General features: G+C 43.1%; 1 protein-coding gene across 1 annotated transcript in view; it reads right to left on the reverse strand.

The window, feature by feature from the left end:
* Positions 1-22264, reverse strand: part of LOC137420707 (uncharacterized) — a 64092-nt gene that overhangs the window by 9662 nt on the left and 32166 nt on the right. Inside the window, exon 2 of the mRNA XM_068105993.2 lies at positions 12225-12327. Within this exon, the coding sequence (XP_067962094.2) occupies positions 12225-12327 (103 nt within the window). The remainder of the gene's footprint in view (positions 1-12224; positions 12328-22264) is intronic.

Genomic DNA, 22264 nt, shown 5'->3' on the forward strand with positions numbered 1-22264 from the left:
TGGTATTGGAGTAGGGACACCCCGCTGAGCATTTTGTTTTAGGATCTTTGACACCTGACCTTGAGTGATGCCATACTGCCGAGCAATAACATGCTGTTTCATGCCGTAATTTTGTAAAGCCACCACTACATGACAAACAGCATTGTCGAGTTGACGGACCATCTCCAGAGGAAGCGGCAATAACCTTTGGAGACGTGCAGCAGTTGTTTTCCACTAATACAGAAAGCAACAACCCTTGTATACCCGACTGTGAAGCCAATCATCAAATGCACCTGTCCGTACATTTTGCCACGCCACCTGTGATATAATCCTGTTGTTGACTTCTTGCTGCGACAGACAATCAGTGACATGGTTCTTTTAAGAAATAAATCACCGAAGTGTAAAAGAAACTCACCAGATTGATATACTGAGTTAAGAAAGTAAACCCAAGTCAAGAAAAAAAACAATATTCCATATTAAATGCCAAGTCTGTACATACATAAACACACAAGCATATATTCATATACCATTTATATTCATATAATATATTTATATATTTATTTATATATTTATATAAATGACATATAAAGGTAGAATGAATGAATGAGTGAATGAGTGAATGAATGGGTTACGGTTAATGATTTGATTGGGTTGATGTTGAAACATTCTTTAATCATCAAAATTTATGCCATGAGGGATTTTTGTCCGAAGTTTATGTGTCCAAAAGGACTCGCGTTTCAGAATCGTGGTGTGTAATCGATTTGTAATTGATTCAATGGCAGAGATTTGAAAATGGCAGAGTTCTGACCACTTCTCCAACCACTTCCAACCACTTCTTCACCACTCCAACCACTCCAACTCCAACCACTCCAACCACCCCAACCACCCCAACCACTTCCAACCACTTCTGACCAACTTAAGCAGAAACACAAAAATCGACATTATCGTAAAAAACAATACACAAACCGCAGACATCATTACATACAGAACTGTTCCTCCATGGAAATAAACACAGCTGAGGTTGAAAATAGTCAAACCAACAACAATAGAACTTCTACTACAACCAAACTTGTGGATCTACCTAAACTCGGGATCATCAATCTTTCCAATCATTCCCTCAGTGAGGCGGAAATAAACCAGCTCTCTAAGGGTTTAAAATTTTGCCCAATCGCTCCACAAATAGACCAATTACAATTGAAAGAGGATTTAAAAGATTTCTGTAGGCAAATTACATTAAAGGCACACTTTGCGAAAATTCACCCAGCACCATCAGCACCACAACAGACAACACCAACAAACACGCATACAATCACATACACCGATACGAATACACAACTCACTTTACCCAAACCAAAAAGCACCTGGACACCACGTGTTGACAATCCATATCTACATGTCTATATGGAACAAGTGAGCAATGAAATTGAAAAGCCGGCACAAAAATATAATGTTTCCAGACATAAGGACAATCTTACAAAGGCAGAGCGACAAGCACTTCACAATCTCCAAAATAATGAAAAGATAGTCATAAAGCCAGCAGATAAAGGTACTGCCATTGTCATTATGTCGACAACCGATTACGTTGCAGAAGGTAATCGTCAACTACATTGTGATACTTACAAAGAGCTCCCATCAGACCCTACCCTTTTACATCTTGAAGAGGTTAAAAGGGTAATAGATTCTATTTGGGTGGATAAAACCATCAAATCTCGCTTGGTTCCTAAAGATCCTCATTGCCCTCACCTTTATTTTCTTCCTAAAATACACAAGGTAAACAATCCAGTTAGACCAATCGTATCTGGCTGCACATGTCCAACTGTTCTAATAGAAAAATTTGTTGACTGTCATTTACGTCCTCTCGTGATGAATCTCTCCTCATACCTTAAGGACACAACCAGTTTTCTGACCCACATCCAAGGATTGAACAGAATATACTCGCCTTTAAACTCCCAAACCATTTTAGTCACAGCAGATGTTACATCCCTCTACACTAATATTCCACATTCAGAAGGTCTGTCTGCATGCCGCAAAGCACTAGATACACGACAAGTCCCAATACCACCTCCTCAAGACCTTATGCGCCTATTAGAACTGACACTCAAACTGAATCATTTCAAATTCAACGGACGACATTAAGTTCAAACTCAAGGTACCGCTTATGGGTACCCCTGTTGCACCATCGTACGCCAACATCTTCATGGGAATGATAGAGGACAAGATCTATGCACAACCTCATCACGGCATCTTGGAAAAATCCTAGGTACGTTATATTGATGACATCCAGTTCATCTGGTCAAAATCCCCCCGTATACGGGATCGAGAGAAAATCGGATGAAGAAGAGGAGGAAGAAGCAGCGGAGCGAGTGAGATCGAGAAGAAGCCGAGCTGCTTTGAGGTCTTGAGCAAGCGCTGGCGAACGGGGGTCACGAGCGAACTTTGGGTTTCCTGGGAAAGGGATTCCTGTGACAGAGTGATTATCGCTGTGACAGATAAACCTGCGCGTTGGGTTTTGCGGTCGATTCCGAAGAGAATCGTTGGAGTGCAGGTACGCCTCCATTATGGGCCCGTCGGCCATTTTGCCTCGCTCCCGATTTTGCATCGCTCCAGGCTTTTCACCTCGCTCCAACCATTTCACCGCATCCAGCCGTTAAGCTGGTTTGCGTGTGTAACGTGGAGTTCGATTGGGAATTTGTGGTTCGCCGTTTGGGAGCCGTTGAACGTTCATATCCGAAGGTGTGATTTCCCAGTCGCCTCTTGAGGGCACCTTTGCGCATCTTTGGCAGCGTGACTGTCAGCCGAACTGGATTCTGGTCTCGATACGACATCGTTCTTACGATCACCGGAGCGTGGATCGACTTTGGCTTGATGCCGGGACAGAGACTTTGGGAATGTTCTTTTCGCTCACTTGGAGCACAGTGAGTTATATTGTACGAAACTGATGGTACCATCATAGGAATGACATATTTGTTGTACAATTGATTAATATTGTTGTTGTACTATTATTCTTGTGTGACCTTAATACAATACTTGTTTGTTGGTAACAATTGGTGTGGTTTCACCATTGGTCTTTGACACACAGAATAACACGTCTTTCTGCCGTGACTCCTTTCGGGGCTCGGAGGTACACCATGACCGGGGTTTGGGGAGGAGCACGTAACACAATTCAAACAGACAAACAAACAAAGTATATAAAAAGGGGTGCGGTAGACAAGATGGGGAGAGAAGGGGAAGCACATAAACACAACATTTGCGAGCAGGGACATCGGGAAATGTGTGGGCTTGGGGGGAGGCGGCGTGGGAAGGGGGAGGGGAGGGGGTGGGAGAAGTATAAACACAAGGACGCCAAGGACTTCCAGGAAAGAAGTTGGTATTTCAAAAAAGTGGATTTGGGATGAAATTAGCGGGGGTAGAAAAGATCAAGGTTGAGGATGGGGGAAGATAAGAGATGGTGGTGAACAGCTGTTTTAAAGGCCTGGAGGGAGGAGTGGGATTGATGAGAGTGAGGGAGTTTGTTCCAGAGGCGGGAGAAAAGACACACACACACACACACACACACACACACACACACACACACACACACACACACACACACACACACACACACACACACACACACACACACACACACACACACACACACACACACACACACACACACACACACACACACACACACACACACACACACACACACACACACACACACACACACACACACACACACACACACACACACACACACACACACACACACACACACACACACACACACACACACACACACACACACACACACACACACACACACACACACACACACACACACACACACACACACACACACACACACACACACACACACACACACACACACACACACACACACACACACACACACACACACACACACACACACACACACACACACACACACACACACACACACACACACACACACACACACACACACACACACACACACACACACACACACACACACACACACACACACACACACACACACACACACACACACACACACACACACACACACACACACACACACACACACACACACACACACACACACACACACACACACACACACACACACACACACACACACACACACACACACACACACACACACACACACACACACACACACACACACACACACACACACACACACACACACTTCATAATCGTAGCTTTTTATTTATGCCTTCCTTCCTCGGATGCCATTAAGCAATAAATCACTATTTAGCCAGAAACAACGCTGTTTTAAACCAACATAGACACTAGTGCTAGGTCCCCCTTCCACGACACAAAACCAGTTCAGATTACATCGTCAGACTTGTTCTTTCCATGTCAGGGTGTTGCATCAGGGAGTAAGCTGCCCTTTGAAAAGAATGTTGAGCCAATTGTCCAATGTGTTTGCACTTGTTTCCAAAAAAAGAGAAAAATACTCAGGGATTATGAAAAGAAGGTTCAGCTTCTGAGCCTTCGGTGTGAATTATCCATGTCAAATGAGAGCATCGCCGAATTTCGCCATTAAATTGTGAATTTTTAATCCTTATATCTTCATGATTTTCCTCAATTTCTTTCATAGTACATTATGAGTGGCCAGATGACATGAAATGACATGACATGCATGTCACCAGATGACATGCACATCACCCCCTCAAAAAAACTCCTTTTCTGTTGTTGCTTAGGTTGAAGTGATCATACTCACCGAGTTATTCTAGTGCTCACCATGAATTAAAGCAAGTTCCTTTTCCATTTATACGAGTACAGCATTTATTTTTGCGTGGTATGCTTCCGCAGAAATAATTTCTTTTTTTCCTACTCTCTCATCACTGTCTTGGTACAGGTTTTAATGAAGGTGTATGAGGTTAAAGGCTGTTAGTCAACACACCACTTCCTGAATTGTGCAAAGTACCATAATTGTTAGTCTTTCACTTCGTGAATTTTACTTGCATTTAGTCTTTTTTCTTTTAGTCTTTCACTTTCATTAACCACAAGCTGGGCAGTACAGGACCAAGTCTTTCACAGTTTTTCACTCTCTTTCTATGAGAGTCTAGTGGCGCAGAAGACATCATTAAGATCTAAACATAAACAAAAAGCTAAATAAAATACTTGCTGATAATTGAGATTCATACACAAAAAACCCTTACAAAGGCCATCCGGATGTGCAAATGCCATATGTACCCGTATACAACCCCTTACTGATGCGCACGTGCATATGTACTGTGTAGTCTACTAACATCTTCCCTTTTGCGTGTGGTCTATTAGTAAGCAAAACGAATGGGAAAGTAGTTTCCACGTTCGAACCTGCGGTTATAAATGAATAAATGTTTTTTTTAACTTCAATTAACATGCATTGACTGACACACGGAGAATCACGAGTCATTTATTTATCAGATGATTATGTTTTTAGCCACAATGCAGTCTCAAGAAGGTTTTGAGATATTACAGCGAAGAAGAAGCCTGTTATGAGTTATTTTTTTACTAGCCCACCCCTCGCGCAGTGAGAGACGGGGATATGCAATCACTTCTGTGTGTCTGTGTCTGTCCGGGCCATAATTTATTTTACCATTTCAGTTTGTTTTTCATCAAATTTTCAACAAAGCTTGATTATGAGAATAGGGAGAAGCCAAATTAATAATTTGGTAAAAAGGTCAAAGTTTCATAAAGTCGTCCATTTTCATCCGATTCACATGAATTTGAGCAGGGTGTGCAAATTGGGTCACTGAAGCCAATATCTTTGAGGTCAAAAGGTCAAGGTCACTTTAAATCATCAATTGTTTTGTATTTTTTTTTTTTTTAGCTGCTATTGTCATGTTTAGCACACAAAAGAAGAATAAGTCTGAATACAAAGTGGATGTGGATGGGCTTTCCAGTTACCCTCGCAGGAGGAGAGGGTATTGCATTTGGGTCCGGTTGTCTTTGTTTGTTTGTCTGTCTGTCTGTTTGTCCGCACAGAATAAATATGATTTTCTCGGCAACCGTTGGTCCGATTGACAGGAAATTTCCACCATAGGTGCAACTCCACCTGTATAATTTTTGAATGATAATTATGACGTCATAGGTCATGTGGTATTGGCGCCATCTTGGAAAAACCGAAAAACTTTGCACCTCTATATCTCGGAAAGAGCCGCATAGAAAAAATTGAGACATGGCTCGTTGTAAAGAACTCTCCATGGGGAATAAAATATGTTATTGATGACGTCATAGAATATGGAGAAGATAAGAAGATAAGAAGTTCAAGGAGTGGCAGAAGGCGAAGGGTATGGGGGCAGAAAAGGCAGAGCATGAAAGTTATAAGGCAGCCAAGAAGGCTGCAAAGAAAGATGTAGCAAACGCACAGGAGGCATGTAGGAAAATGTTCGGAGAGCACTTGGATTCGGAAGAGGGTCAGAAAGCAGTATTCAGGATTGCAAATCAGATAGCGAAAGAGAGGTGTGATGTGATGGGGGTGAGTTGCTTGAAGGATGAAGTGGGACAAATCGTTGTGGACCCAGATGGAATTAAAGGAAGATGGAAGAGATATATGGAAATACTGTTGAATGCAGAGAATGAATGGGATGGCAACATAGAGAGTAACCCATTTTTGGGACCGGCAGAGAAGATAACCGAGAAGGAAGTTGAGGAAGCGATAAAAGCAATGAAGAGTAGAAAAGCGGGAGGGCCGACTGGAGTTGTGGGAGATATGTTGAAGGCAGCGGGAAATTGGGGTGTGAAGAGAATGACAGAGATCTGCAATCTGGTGGTGAAAGAATGCCGCATTCCAGTGGATTGGGAACTGAGTACCCTCGTCCCTCTATACAAGGGGAAAGGTGACCCGCTGGACTGTGGCTCGTATCGAGCGATAAAGTTATTGGAGCATGGAATGAAGGTATTGGAAAGGGTGTTGGAGAGGAGGATAAGGAAGAAAGTGAAGATTGACGAAATGCAGTTTGGATTTATGCCAGGAAGAGGAACGACAGACGCGCTTTTTATTGTGAGGCAGTTGCAGGAGAAGAATATGGAGAAGAGGAAGAAGTTGTTTCTTGGGTTTGTAGATCTGGAGAAAGCATTCGATAGGGTTCCACGTGAAGTAGTGACATGGGCATTGAGGAAGTTAGGAGTGGAGGAATGGTTGATCAGAGTCGTGATGGCAATGTACAAAAGAGCGCGCACAGCTGTAAGGACGAAGGACGGGAACAGTGGTGAGTTTGAGATGAAGGTGGGAGTGCATCAAGGGTCGGTACTAAGTCCACTACTATTTGTAGCTGTGATGGAGGTGCTGGCTCAGAACATAAAGGAGGGTCTACCGTGGGAGTTGTTGTATGCAGATGATCTGGTGTTGATTGCAGAAAGTATGGATGGACTGAAGGAGAAGATGAACAAGTGGAAGGAATGTATGGAGACAAAAGGTCTGAAGGTGAATATCGGAAAAACGAAGGTGATGGCAAGTGGTAAAGCATGTGGTGAGGTGTAAAGAACTGGGAAGTGGCCGTGTCCTGTGTGCAGGAAGGGTGTCGGAGTGAATTCCATTCAATGTACAATGTGCGCTGAGTGGGTTCATCAAAAATGTAGTGGTTTGAGAGGGTCATTAACCAGTGTGGCAGCTACATTCAAGTGTAAGGTGTGCACAGAGGGAGCTGCAGATGGAGGAAATGTTGAGTTGGATCTTGGAGATGGCGTGAAGCTGGAAGGTGTGAAAACATTTTGTTACCTTGGAGACGTGCTGAATGGAGAAGGTGGATCAGACTCGGCAACGGTTGCTCGAGTGAGTTGTGCATGGAAGAAGTTTCGGGAACTGAGTGGCGTGCTGACGAGGAGGGGAGTGTCATTGAAGCTGAAGGGAAAGGTGTATGCTGCATGTGTGAGAAGTGTTATGATTTATGGGAGTGAGACATGGGTAATGAACATAGAGCAGCAACGAAGGCTGGAAAGGGTGGAAATGCGAATGGTTCGCTGGATGTGTGAAGTATCGTTGAGAGAGAGGAAGACAAATGATGAATTGCGAAAGATGATGGGAATAGAGCCTGTGATGGATGCTGTGAAGACAAACAGGTTGAGATGGTTTGGTCATGTGTTGAGGAAGGATGAAAGTGACTGGTTGAAAAGAGTGATGGGAATGAATGTAGAAGGAAGTAGAGGACGGGGAAGACCGAGAAAGACTTGGCTAAAGATGGTCGAAGAAGAAATGCGGGCAAGGGGGTTAACAAGGGGAGATGCAGAAAATAGGGCAAAATGGAGAACATTGTCATGGGGACCGCAAGGCTAACCCCCGCACTTGCAGGGAAAATGGCCTTAAAATGCCTGTTGTATTGATGATGTCATAGGTGCCTCCATTATGACGTCATAATTAGACAAGTACAAAACTTCATCGGATCAAGATGAAATTTCTTGAGCTTCATCTGCGGATAAATTAGTGGAGAATTTTTTTTAATGACGTCATAAGTCACGTGTTTCGGCCGCCATATTTGTTTTTAACACAAAAGCCTTAAAAACCACTGAAAATACATCCTGGAGAGGGTCTGCAATCTCTGCTCTTTCTTGTTATTATTGAAATCTTTATTTTTAAAGGTCAAATAAAATAATTTGCATATCTGAACATAAAAACGAACCACACTGATGACTACTGCACCCTCTTAATCTCCTCAGCGAGTTGATGACCCCACCCCGTACATGTCCCTCAAGGGAATTAAATATTTGGTCAACAAATTAAATTCCGTGACCGACAAGAGCCTGAGATATAAACTACAAGAACAAGAACACAAGAAGATATGTAAGGCCCAGTTTCCACCTTCTTCGGATCTCATGGGGTATAAGACTTTGGACATCCGATTATCCTAATTACAGCGTCAACAGGATGGGGCTGTGGGCTCCACATAGTACCAGACAATGTCTCCAAGGAAGTTAAACCATCCAGTCATTCATATTTTATACAATCTCGTGCGGAGCTGCGGCAACAGGATAGCGATACCTAATGCATCCTTAAAACTATTAAATGGATGTCCAAAGGGTGCAATGGCAATGGAATATGCTCAAAGCTCCCAATTCACTCAGGACAAATCACAAGAATCCATAGGAAAGGGATCAAATGATCCGTAAAGCGTTTTTCATCAGACGTTCTTTCCTCGTCCAATATATCCTCGCCTTTAAAGGAAATACAGCTAAAACTGATGCGGGGAATGAGTTGAGCTCAACTGAATGATCATAGCCAATGTTTATACTATGTTGCCAGGAATAATGCAAGAGCCAAAAGCAGTTTGTGGAAGCAGACCGGAAAAGTCCCTGAAAAACAAAAATCTGGCATTTAGAGCGACGTTACAAAGTTGCTGCAATTTCTGCAAAGGAACTTTGGGTCGCATTTCTAGCCAGACGCTCATGGCTGATTGATATGCAGGAAGTAGCTATATGTGTATGTATATATGTATAACAATATAAACTATATATATATATATATATATATATATATATATATATATATATATATATATATATATATAGAGTTACATTTGTGGGGGGGTAGTGATACTGTAGACCAGGTAGAATGCATAGATTAGTGTGCTCCGACTGTCGTGACGAAGAAGAAACCTCGATGTACCATAAGTAGGGAATTTGTGTAGACTGGATATCGGGTGAACTTGCATCTTCGTCCCCATCAGAGGGGTGGGGCTTGTTAATTAGCGAGGGAGTATGGGTAAATTAATTCCCTGTGTGTAGTTGCCTCTGTAATTTATTCCTTGGTTCCTTTTGACACCACGCTAGACACCTAGCCAGGAATCACGCATTTAATGGCACTAATTAAAAACTTACGGCATGAAGCATTGTCATGGATAACACCAACTTGGTGAGTGCACACGACAGGCAGCTCCATGGAGATACGCCCAAAGAGCGGTGATTTGGCGGGGATTTGATTGGCACAAGCACTGGTAAGATGGAACTCGTCGATAGGGTCGGACACGGCGACGTGTTGAGATGACGTCAGAGCCTGGACGATAAAAGAACGCTCTGGCCGACATTCCTTTTCTTGCCCATTGTCATTCTGGATGCCATAGCGAACGGTCGTTATTGTCTTCCTGCGCCTGCTCGTTTTGGACTTGGTTAGTGAACGGTCGCATTTTGGTCTCTCCCAGCATTGACATTTTGTCTTTCGGCATCGACATCTTCTCGCCCATTCTTTTGTTGGACACCATCGCGAGCGGTCATGTGCCGACACCTTGCTAGTGGTCGTGAAGAGGAAGAGCCACAGACTGAGAACCGTGGGTTTCAAAGCAGGAACGACGAGTGGACAGACGTGGCCGTTCGGCTCGTGCGCGAGGCCCAGAGTGAAACGAGGGCGCACTGAGGCCGTCTTCCCACCAAGGCCGGAGCCGCGTCCGGATTGTGTGCACGCGGACCTTAGACAATTCCTGACAAGATTCAGGAGCCGCTCACAGACAAGTGCCAAACACACCTTTTATTTTTTTTGCGATCATTATTTTTCCATTTCGTCTGTTTACTGAGTCTGTGGGGACGTCCCAATTTAGGATTTTAGTTTATCATACATTATTTTGTTACCGGCATTTCTTTGAATAAAACCAGTATTTTTGTTTGTACAGTTTACTTTCACGTTTGAGTTAATTTACCCAGGTGTGAAGACTACCGGTGGGATCTGTGAAGGTAAGCACTCCCGGCTTCTCCCCCCACATATGCTCCACTATATTTTGACTGAATGCCTCGGAGTTAAAGCCCGTTCGGAAATCCGTTTCCTTGGTAGATTTTAATCACCAGGAACACAACAATATATTATGAGAAATCTCTGAGGATATCCCGAAGACTCAATAGCTCAATGGACTGTCACCACGTAAGTAATGAGGTCCGTGGGTTCAAGTCCTGGTTGAGTCAGAATTTTTTCACACCAGCCCCACGCAGGAATTTAATTCCTGTTGATTAAATTGCAAGATAGGTTCATCTTCAATGCACTTTCACACACTTACATACACATACACATACTCATATCCAGGGTTTGCCTAGCAGGCACGTAAGACATCGGCCATTAAAAGCTCGCAGTGTTAGTGTGGGAAATCTCTGAGGATATCCCGGAGACTCAATAGCTCAGTGGGCTGTCACCGCGTAAGTGATGAGGTCCGTGGGTTCAAGTCCTGGTTGAGTAAGAATTTTTTCACACCAGCCCCACGCAGGAATTTAATTCCTGTTGATTAAATTGCTAGATGAGTTCATCTTCAATGCACTTTCACACCCTTACATACACATACACATACTCATATCCAGGGTTTGCCGAGCAGGCACGTAAGACATCGGCCATTAAAAGCTCGCAGTGTTCGTGTGAGAAATCTCTGAGGATATCCCGGAGACTCAATAGCTCAGTGGGCTGTCACCGCGTAAGTGATGAGGTCCGTGGGTTCAAGTCCCGGGCTGAGTCAGAATTTTTTCACACGAGCCCCACAAAGGAATTTACTTCCTGTTTATTTAAAAAAAATAAAAAAAATAAAAAATATATATATGTACACAAGTGTGACCGTGAGAAGGCATGGTTTAGTCTATCTAATTCTCACCATTAACCACAAGCATGCAAAAACTTTTGAGTGCTTTTCGATGCTTCACTAATATGGCATTCATCCAATTGGTCCTGGGCAGTACACGGCATTAAAACAAGAATTTAGTTACACCTTGAATGACACTGTTCAGCTTAATTATCAGTGAACGTGCTCTGGAATGGTTTGAATAAATTACGTGCAGTGTAGATTTCTGGTAAAGCTTCCTTGAAGAACTTGCTTGTGGATCAATGATGTCAGATCACCATATAATACAGGCATATGAAGTTCCTGTAATTTGCACATTTGTAGTCGCTTTGGCACTTGGGTATTTCAGAATCAGATCAGTGGTATGAAATTGCATTAGAAATGTTCTGAGATATTAGAAACACCAATTTCACTATCCCCTCCGCCACCCCATTTGCGCGAGTTAGTTTTGTTAATGCAAACTACAGTGATCATTAAAAGTTCCACGGAAAGTGAAATGGTGGCACAAAGCAGGGTGACATGTCTTGCAAAAGAAGACCGCAGGTGGGAAAACTGAGAAAGAAGAAGAAATCATGCAAATATAAGAATCAGAATAACCTCTTGCGACTGATGGGTCAAAGGAGACAGTATGCATAGAAAGCAGAATCCCAGTAATGTAAAACCAGTAGTCTGTTACTACATAAAGCAAAGAGGAGTAGAAAATAGTAACAGCACATCACTTACACCACAGCTCATAGTAGTAGGTACAGCAACCTGCTTCTCCACAGCAGTGCCCTGTATCGCACCAATATTGCTTGCTGTCAGCTCCTGAGCACAGCTTCCGTGCCTGTGGTACACAATGGGCATCGCATGAGTGAAGGGTTTTCCAAGCACTACTTCATTCTCCAAGACAATCGACAGCACAGTACAGTTAACGGTTTTAACAGCATTGCATCGACAATATACCGTGCTTGAATGTTTCATAAACTTAACAATTTAAGACCAATGGACCAGGTCTCAACTTCATGATCCTTACCTATTATGGAGAAAAAGAATAGTAGGCACTACTTTTCAACAGGTCGTTGTACATATTATATCAACAAAATTGGCAAAATATTAACTCCTTCTCAGCTTGTTCTTGTCACTTACCCAACTCATCCACCAAGTTTTGTCATAATCCACCCACAACCTTTTGAAAATATCATCCTCCATATCGTTTTGCCCCAAACTCTCAATGGTGAAGAATCACATAATAAATTAAATTAAAAAAAACAGGGGCAATACTCCTGGCGCTCGCCTGGTAGAATAAACAGTATACTGCACCGACTAAGGTGCAGGTTCTCAACAACTAAGGTTCTCAACAATCCTCTCCAAGAAGTTCTGTCGCTCAAGATTTTGGGTCTCACTATCTGCCATGATCTTTCTTGGGAAAACCACATTTCCAAGCTGGCCTCCAAAGCCAGTCGCCGACTGGGCATCCTCCGTCGTGCGAAGTCCTTCCTCGGCACACCTGAGCTCCTCACCACATACAAGGCTTTCATCCGCAGCTCAATGGAATACTGTTCTCCCCTATGGGCCGGTGCTCCTGCCTCACACCTAGCTTGGCTTCACGCTGTTGAAACCAAAGCTTTCAGAATTATTGGAATCTCCCGCGATGAAGCTATCTCTGAGGGCCTTTCACTCACTCACCGCAGGCAGGTAGGTGGTCTTTCTGTCTTCTACCGACTCCTCTCCGGCCTTGCACCCCCAGCTCTCTCTGTGCTCTGTCCCCCAAATATTCCTACAGGTCGCACAAGATCTGCCAGCAACCCTCTGATGGTTAAACTGCCGAAATCTCGGCTCTCCGCTCACCTTCACTCTTTCATTCCTCTTTTCTCCCGCCTCTGGAACAAACTCCCTCACTCCCTTCAATCCCACTCCTCCCTCCAGGTCTTTAAAACAGCTGTTCACCACCATCTCTTATCTTCCCCCATCCAAAACCTTGATCTTTTCTACCCCCGCTAATTCACCCCAGATCCACCTTGTTTGAAATTCCAACTCCTTTCCTGGAAGTCCTGGCAGTGTCCATATGTTTTATACCTCTCCCACTGCCCCCTTCCCACGCCCCCCCCCCCCCCCCCCAAAGCCCTCGCCCTCTCTCAGATCTCTCGATGTCTCCATGTCTCTCGGTCCCTGCTCTCAAATGTTGTGTTTGTGTCCTTCCCCCTCTCTCCCCATCTTGTCTACCGCTCCCTATGTTATATGTTTTATGTGTCGGTTTGTCTTTCTGTGTGATTAATGTTCGCTCTCTCACGAGCCTCGATATTGTATACAAAAAAAAAAAAAAAAAAAAAAAAAAAAAAAAAAAAAAAAAAGGGTATTTTAAACCAATTTCAATGGTTGCTAGAAGACAGGGCAGCATGTAGAATCATACTAACATAATCATAAGACTTTAAACAAACAAGGAAAAACATACCTCTTTTAGGGGGCAACCCCCCCCCCCTCCCGCACCCCATATACCTCCTAAGACCCCAATTTTTTAATGCCGTGAACATACTTTGGTACATTACGGGTGGTGAAGGTTGTGGTCACGTTTCATCAAAATTGTGTGTGTAGTTTCAGAGAAGAAAGCAAATACCAATTTTGGGGAGGGGGGGGGGGGGTCAAACTTAGACCCACTTTGACCCCAGAAGACCCTCTTAGACTTTGATTTTCTTAGTGCTGTTAACAAACTCCGGGTACATCATGGGTGATGAAGGTTATGGTCAAGTTTCATCGAAATAGGGTGTGTAGTTTCAGAAGAAAAAGCAAATTCCTATTTTGGGGGGTCAAACCTAGATCTACTTTGACCCCGGTAAACCCCCTTAGACCCGGATTTTTTTTTTAATGCCATGAACAAACCTTAATCACAACACAACAAATATCATTTGTACCAAATTTGGTCGCATTCCCATCAGCGGTTTCGGAGAAGTTTAACGTTTTCATTCCTGGGAAAACCACATTTCAAATCTGGCTCGGCTTCACGCTGTTGAAACCAAAGCTTTCAGAATCATTGGAATCTCCCGCGATGAAGCTAACTCCGAGGGCCTATCACTTACTCACCGCAGGCAGGTTGGTGGTCTTTCTGTCTTCTACCGACTCCTCTCTGGCCTTGCTCCCCCAGCTCTCTGTGGGCTCATGGGCTCTCATGGTTAAACTGCCAAAATCAAGACTCTCTGCTCACCTTCACTCCTTCATTCCTCTTTTATCCCGCCTCTGGAACAAACTCCCTCACTCTCTTCAATCCCACTCCTCCCTCCAGATCTTTAAAACAGCTGTTTTAAAGATCTTTTCTACCCCTGCTAATTTCACCCCAGATCTACTTTTTTTAAATGCCTTTCTTTCCTGGAGGTCCTTGAATTGCAGTGTCCTTGTGTTTTATACTTCTCCCACCCACCCCTTCCCACGCCTCCTCCCCCAAGCCCTCTTCTTCCCACAGATCTCCGGATGTCCCTGCTCTCAAATGTTGTTCGTGCGCTTCCCCTTCTCTCCCCATTTTGTCTACCGCTCCCCTTATTATATATTTTGTGTGTGTTTGATTTTTTTGTGTGATAAATGTTAGCTCTTTCACGAGCCTCGATCCTGTATACATTTTTTTTTTTTTTTAAAGGAAAAAAAAAAGGGGTTTACGGACTGACAACGCGCCATCGCATAAGCTCCCCTGAATTTCGTTCCAGGTGAGCTAATAATTCGCGTATGCAGATACTGTATTTTGACCAAAATCGAATCAATTCGTCCTTGTCACACAACCAACCTGCCAACCAAGTTTTGTCCAAATCTGTCAATAATGTTTTGAGATATCCTGCTCACAGACAGAAAAACAAACATATGAAAAATCACTCGTAGAGCGACACTTGGCAAAACAGAACAAAGTAGAATGGCACTCAGTAGAGCATCATTTTTACCTCAAAAATAATTAGTGGCTGAATTCAGTGACCTGATATGCAAATCGTCTTCAGAGTTTCAGTTAATCGGATGAAAATTGTCAATTTTAGAAATTTGGCCTTTGTTGACCTTTTGGCCTATGCTGATCTCAAAAATAGTTGGTGGTTGAATTCAGTTCGCTGATATGAAAATCATATTCAAATTTCAAGTCAATCGGATGAAAATTGAGGATTTTATAAATTTGAAAAAAGGTGGTTCACCTTTGGCCTGTGTTGACCTTGTAACCTATGTTGATCTCAAAAATAGTTGGTGGTTGAACTCAGTTCGCTGATATCTTAATCCTATTCAAATTTCAAGTCAATTGGATTAAAATTGAGGATTTTAGAAATTATAAAAGGTTGTTGACCTTTTGGCCTATGTTGACATTTTGGCCGATGTTGATCTCCAAAATAGTTGGTGGTTGAATTCAGTTAGCTGACATGAAAATCCCATTCAAATTTCAAGTCAATCGGATGAAAATTGAGGATTTTAGAAATTTGAAAAAAGCGGTTGACCTTTGGCATATGTTGACCTTTTGACCTCAAAAATATATAGGATTTTGTCAGACCACAAGCTTCTTTTTTTTTGGATACAAGATCGAGGCTCGTGTAAGAGCTAACATTAATCACAAAAAAATAAACGGACACATAAAATATATAGTAAAGGCAGCGGGAGAAGATGGGAAGAGAGAGGGAAGCACACAAGTACAACAGTAGAGAACAGGGACATCGGGAGATCAGTGGGAGGATGGGGGCTTGGGGGAGTAGGCATGGGAAGAGGGGGGAGGGGTGGGAGAGGTATAAAACACATAGACACTGCCAGGACTTCCAGGAAAGAAGTCGATATTTCAAAAAAGTGGAACTGGGGTGCATTAACGGGGGTAGAAAAGATCAAGGTTTTGGAAGGGGAAATATAAGTGATGGTGGTGAACAGAGCTCTGTTAAAGACCTGGAGGGGGAGTGGGATTGAAGAGAGTGAGGGAGTTTGTTCCAGAGGCGGGGGAAAAGCTGAAAAGTGGAATGAAAGAGTGAAGGTGAGCAGTCTTGATTCTGGCAGTTTTACCAGAAGAGGGTTGCTGGCAGATCTTGTGCAACCTGTAGGAATATTTTGGGAGCAGAGCACAGACAGAGCGGGGGGAGCTAGGCCGGAGAGGAGTTGGTAGAAGACAGAAAGTCCACCAACCTGCCTGCGGTGAGTGAGTGAAAGGCCCTCGAAGTTAGCTTCATCGGGGGAGATTCTAATGATTCTGAAAGCTTTGGTTTCAACAACGTGAAGCCAAGCTAGGTGTGAGACACCAGCCCAGAGGGGAGAGCAGTATTCCAATGAGCTGCGGATGAAAGCCTTGTATGTGGTGAGGAGCTCAGGTGTGCCAAGGAAGGACTTTGCACGACGGAGGATGCCCAGTCGGTGACTGGCTTTGGAGGCCAGATTTGAAATGTGGTTTTCCCAGGAAAGAAAACTTTAAACTTCTCCGAAACCGCAGATGGGATTGCGACCAAATTTGGTACAAATGATATTTGTTGTGTTGTGACTAAGGTTTGTTCACAGCATTAAAAAAAAAAAAAAAAAAAAAGATCGGGGTTTAAGGGGGTTTATCGTGGTCAAAGTGGATCTAGGTTTGACGCCCCAAAATAGGAATTTGCTTTTTCTTCTGAAACTACACACCCTATTTCGATGAAACTTGACCACAACCTTCATCACCCATGATGTCGGGGAAGGATGCCCAGATGACTGGCTTTGGAGGCCAGCTTGGAAATGTGGTTTTCTCAGACAAGATCATGGCAGATAGTGAGACCCAAAAGCTTGAGTAACAGAACTTCTTGGAGAGGATTGTTCAGAAAGTAGATGGGAGGGTTGTCCAGTTGGTCTTTTCGGAGACACATAGTGAGAGTGTGAGATTTGTCAGGATTGAAAGACATGTTCCACTTGTTTGACCAGTCTGTGATTTTGTCCAGGTCTGCAGGGAGTGTGGAGGTTGCAGACTGCCGATCTGATGGATGAGGTATGGAGCGGCAGAGAGTGAAGTCATCCGCAAAGATATAGAGAGGATTTTCCAGAGAGTCGGAGAGATCATTGATGAAGACCAGAAAAAGCACAGGGCCCAGAACACTGCCTTGGGGAACTCCAGCCTGAACAGGCAGGGGAGATGAGAGAAATCCATTCAGGGCCACACGTTGACTACGATCAGAGAGGAAGTCCGCAAGCCATGCGTTGAGATTTCCATGGATACCATAGGAGAGTTTGGTGAGCAGAGCGGGGTGCCAGACCATATCGAAAGCACGTGATATGTCAAGGGAGACAGCTCTGCTTTCCTGTTCGGCATTGAGGACCTCCATCCATTGCTGAGACAGCAGAAGCAGCATGTCCAGAGTAGAGTGACCTGGTCTGAAACCAAATTGATGATCAGAGATCAAGCAATTGGAGAAGTGGAAGGATTTGATATCCCAAGCAATGATGGATTCCATGACTTTGCTGATAAATTGGGAGCAGGCTGATTGGTCTGTCGTTGCAAGGACCTGTTTTGCACCTTTGTTGTGTAAAGCAGTAATGTTGGCTGATTTCCAAGCTTTTGGCAGATGACCTTGAGCAAAATAAAGGGTGAAGAGAACAGAGAGAGGGTGTCTAAGAGCGGCAAAGCAGGATTTTAGGACCCATGGGCTGATGCCATCTGGTCCAGTTGCAGAATCAGAGTCGAGGTTACACAGAAACTTCTCCACCTTGTCAGGAGAAGACACATAGTCCAGGAGCAGCTGGGTACGACTGGGTAAGGTGGGTACAGAGAGAGACGGGTTTTGGACACAAGATTTTGAGGCAAACACAGAGTTGAGGCATTCAGCTTTTTCAAGTGCTGAGTCAGCTGTGTAGCCGTTTGAGGTAAGGGAGGGGATGGACGGGGCATAAACACCAGAAACAGATTTGACCAGACGCCATCAGGATTTGGAAGAGGGAGACAGTTTTGAGAGTTCAGTCTTGAGAGTAGAAACTCTATACCATTTGGTGAAGATGGGTTTAAAATTGTAACCTGTAGGCAAGTATACATGAGCGGACTGACATACAAACACACAAACAAACACACAAACTGGAGTGATCAACATACTTATCCAAAGAAATTTTTTTGGCCAAGTAACAAGCAAACAAACAGACAGAGGTGAAAACATAATCTCCGTCCAGCTTTGGTGGTGGAGGTAAAAATAAACCAGAGCAAAGTTGATGGCACGCCATCGGCCATCCCCACACTTTCCACCTAAAGCAAAGTTGAAAGATGGCAAAAAGTTCCACCAGGAATGACGCAATATCAAATGTTAAGTTAAAAAAAAAATCTTCTGTTTTGACTCCTGTGAGCTGAAGTCCCCACCCACCCCTGCGGTGGGGCCTGGGGGTCAAACCCCCCCCCCCTTAAAATTTAACATTATTTACTGCATCCCCCAATGTTGATTGCATATTCAAGTTTCATTCGAATGTTTTAAAATGTCCCCACAATTAAATTTTTTGCTATTTGACCTTTTGACCCTGCCCCAGTGCCCTGGGGCCAAAAACGATACTGCTCTCCGCACCTTTGTCCCATGTGGTGATCATATCTACCAAGATTGGCGAATTTCTGCACAGGGGAGATAGCGTGCTGGACAGAGACCGAGATGGTTCAAAAAACGTGGGGATAACAAATCATAGATGTGGACGCACGGTATATTTTCAAACAAGTTGTACACAGATGACACCAATTTGTACGTGCTCTTTGGAGATCATACAAAATTGGCAAAAATTTGAATTGGCTCAAATTTTATTTGTGCTTTCCCTTTTTTGGTAGAGGAATGTCGCTGAGAGTTAGTGTTCTGGACATTGCTACAAAACTTATAACACGAAGATTTATAATAAAATATTCAAAGTACTGGAAACTAATTGACAGGTAAGGCCTATTCCAATTGGCAAGTCGATTGATTCCTAAAGGTAGGCATACACAGTGTAACGATTGCTCAATCTGTTGAATGAAACATGAGTATAACTTTTCTCATGACACTATGTAAGTATGTATGGTGCATACTTACATAGTATGTATGGTGCATGACATGCTATGCACCACATATCATGTCTTTATAGTTATACTTTTTATTGGGGGCAACATGGCCTCATGAAAAGGGATGAATTCTAATTTAGCAATGGCATGGTCTTCCGAAGTGGGTAAAAGGTAACGGGAATGGAGAAGGGTGAGTTTAGGCGCCTGGTAGTTAATGGGCAGAAATTCTTTTTTGGAGCTCTGCCAATGAATGCTGGCTGTCTTGTGCAAGACAAATGTTGTACACCACCTCAAAAGACAGGCTCTATAACTCGATAGCCAGCATACACACATCTTCACATGACAACCATTTTTGAAGTCATAGCTGAAGCTAAACAGGGTTAAATGCAAAAGATTTAAGGAGTAATCTTAAAAGTAAAAGCCATAAATAGTTTGTTGAAATAAATCTACATCATTTAAAGTTTAAAATCTTACTAAAGTGGAAGAATTAAATTTATGGTAGATAGTGGGGATGGGGGAGTGAGAAAGGGGTATGACTGGAGAGGTAGAAATATAACTTTGTGGTGCTTGCCTTTATGGGCTTGATTTTAGTCAGAGAATGACAATAAGAATCTCGCATCCTGGGTCTTCCTTTTTTGTATTTGTAGTTGTAGTGGTAACCATAACACTTACTTTCGACCGTCCATGCAAGTTTGAGCTGTTTAAGCTTTGGAAGAGAGCACGTTGAAGCCAATTCCTTATTCTTTCTCCAACATGCAACGCTGAAGTACATAGCAACCCGGGTTTCTGGTCACTGCAACAGTCTATGTGTGTGTGTGGGGTGAAGGGAGGGGGGGGGGGGGGCTGAGTGGGGAGGGCGGAGCGAGGGGGAGGGGAAGTGTGGCCTGCAGGGCCAACTATTTATTACAGATGCAAAAATGGCAATCCCACTCAAATTACAGTTCTCAAATTGCTTAATTCCACATGTCAAGATAAAATATCGAGTCTCAAGATTCCAAAGGGCTGCAGTTTCTATCTGTCTATTCTCTCCCAAAGTGGAACCTGGTAACTTTAAAGTGCACCGAATAGCTATCACTATCAGCCCATGTGCATATATGCAAACTGGAACGGCAAAAACTTTGGGAGCATCTCTTTACTACCAACAAATTAGGAAGCATGATGCGAACTATGATGCAGACATTTGTGAATCCACAAATATATTACAAGTGAAGTGATCAAACAAAATAATTAGCTCTCGATCTACCGTAATTGCTTGGGTAAACATCACCACGCTCACAATTAGAAAGTTGAACAAGCTATAGGGCAATGGTTATAGGATCACATTATGCGTTATTTCTCTCCACTGTCTGAAGTCCCGAAAATACCTTGGGCATACATTACATCAAGGCCAGGCATTACGACAATGCATGTATTAATACAAGATCAGATCGTGAACCAAGCTCTTATACAGAGTATCGCTCAGTGCTGCCGAAGCAGTTTCTATGGCTAGGGTTACAATCCTGGACGGGTCGCCACTCCGACACAGGAATTAAAATAGTATGTGAAACATGTTTAACTGGAGACTTCATAGGACACGGTACCCCACACAGTGTTCAAGTATATACTTCAAATGAAATAAAATGATAATTTAAAAGTTTGTTTAAAAAAAGATTCTGGAAGTTTAGTGCTATTGAAGCAGTCTAATACACCACCAAATTTAACATGTCAAAGTACTGCAAAACTGGAGGTTTGTGGAAGTGACAAGAAGGCAATTTGTGTTCTACAGTCCAACGCAATGAGACGGTGCCCCAGGGGTGCTCAATTCACTTTAAGTAGTTAAAAAGTAAGTTTCCTGTTTGGAATTATTTTCAATCTGATTTGACTGCCAGGCAGGCAACAGAGTAAAAAATATTATTACATTTGTGGGGGTAGGGAAGAAATACCATGGTGGAGTTAAGATCGTATAGGTTTTAGCATGGACTGTGGATGCGAAAAAGAAGAACCCTGGATGTAACAGACAGATACATATAGATATACATAAAGACATACATATTTTCATATATATATATATATATATACAGTCACGTGAAAAAGTAAGTACACCCCATGTAAAGTTTTGACTTTTTCAACATATTTCAACATACAGCTATTTGATCTTCATTTCAACAATATTGATAGATAAAGGTGATATAATATAACAAATATCATGAAACATTTACATTTTGTAGTCCATTGTATAATTTAAATAAGCATAAATGCAAATTTCGCATGTGGAAACAGTAAGTACACCCCTACATTTATCACTACTTCAAATACCTAAAATTAGAATCAGGTGCACCAGCTCAGGTGCAAATGATTAGAACATCATTAGAGAGGATCTTGGAGGAACCTGTCTTATTTAAACCTCAGACATTCAGTTTGGTTTGCTCTTTGTTGTTGAAGTGTGCGGCATCACCATGCCTAGGTCAAAAGAGCTCTCTCAGGCCTTCAGAAAGAAGGTTATAGATGCCTACGAGTCTGGGAAGGGGTTTAAAAAGATCTCCAAACAATTTGAAATCAATCATTCGACTGTCCGGAAGATCATCTACAAGTGGAGAAGATTCCAAACAACTGCCAACTTGTTCAGGCCAGGCCGCCCCAGCAAGTTCAGCCCGAGAGCAGACCGCAAGATGCTGAAAGAAGTCTCTAAGAACCCCAGAATGCCATCACGGGACCGACAGGTAGCTCTTGCCACTGTTGATGTCAAAGTGCACGAGTCTACCATTAGAAAGGGGCTGCACAAATTTGATCTACATGGGAGGTGTGCCAGGAGCAAACCTTTGCTGTCCAGAAAAAACATCAGGGCAAGACT

This window comes from Myxine glutinosa, chromosome 2 (assembly GCF_964187855.1).
Source record: "Myxine glutinosa chromosome 2, kmMyxGlut1.1, whole genome shotgun sequence".
NCBI lineage: Eukaryota > Metazoa > Chordata > Myxini > Myxiniformes > Myxinidae > Myxine > Myxine glutinosa.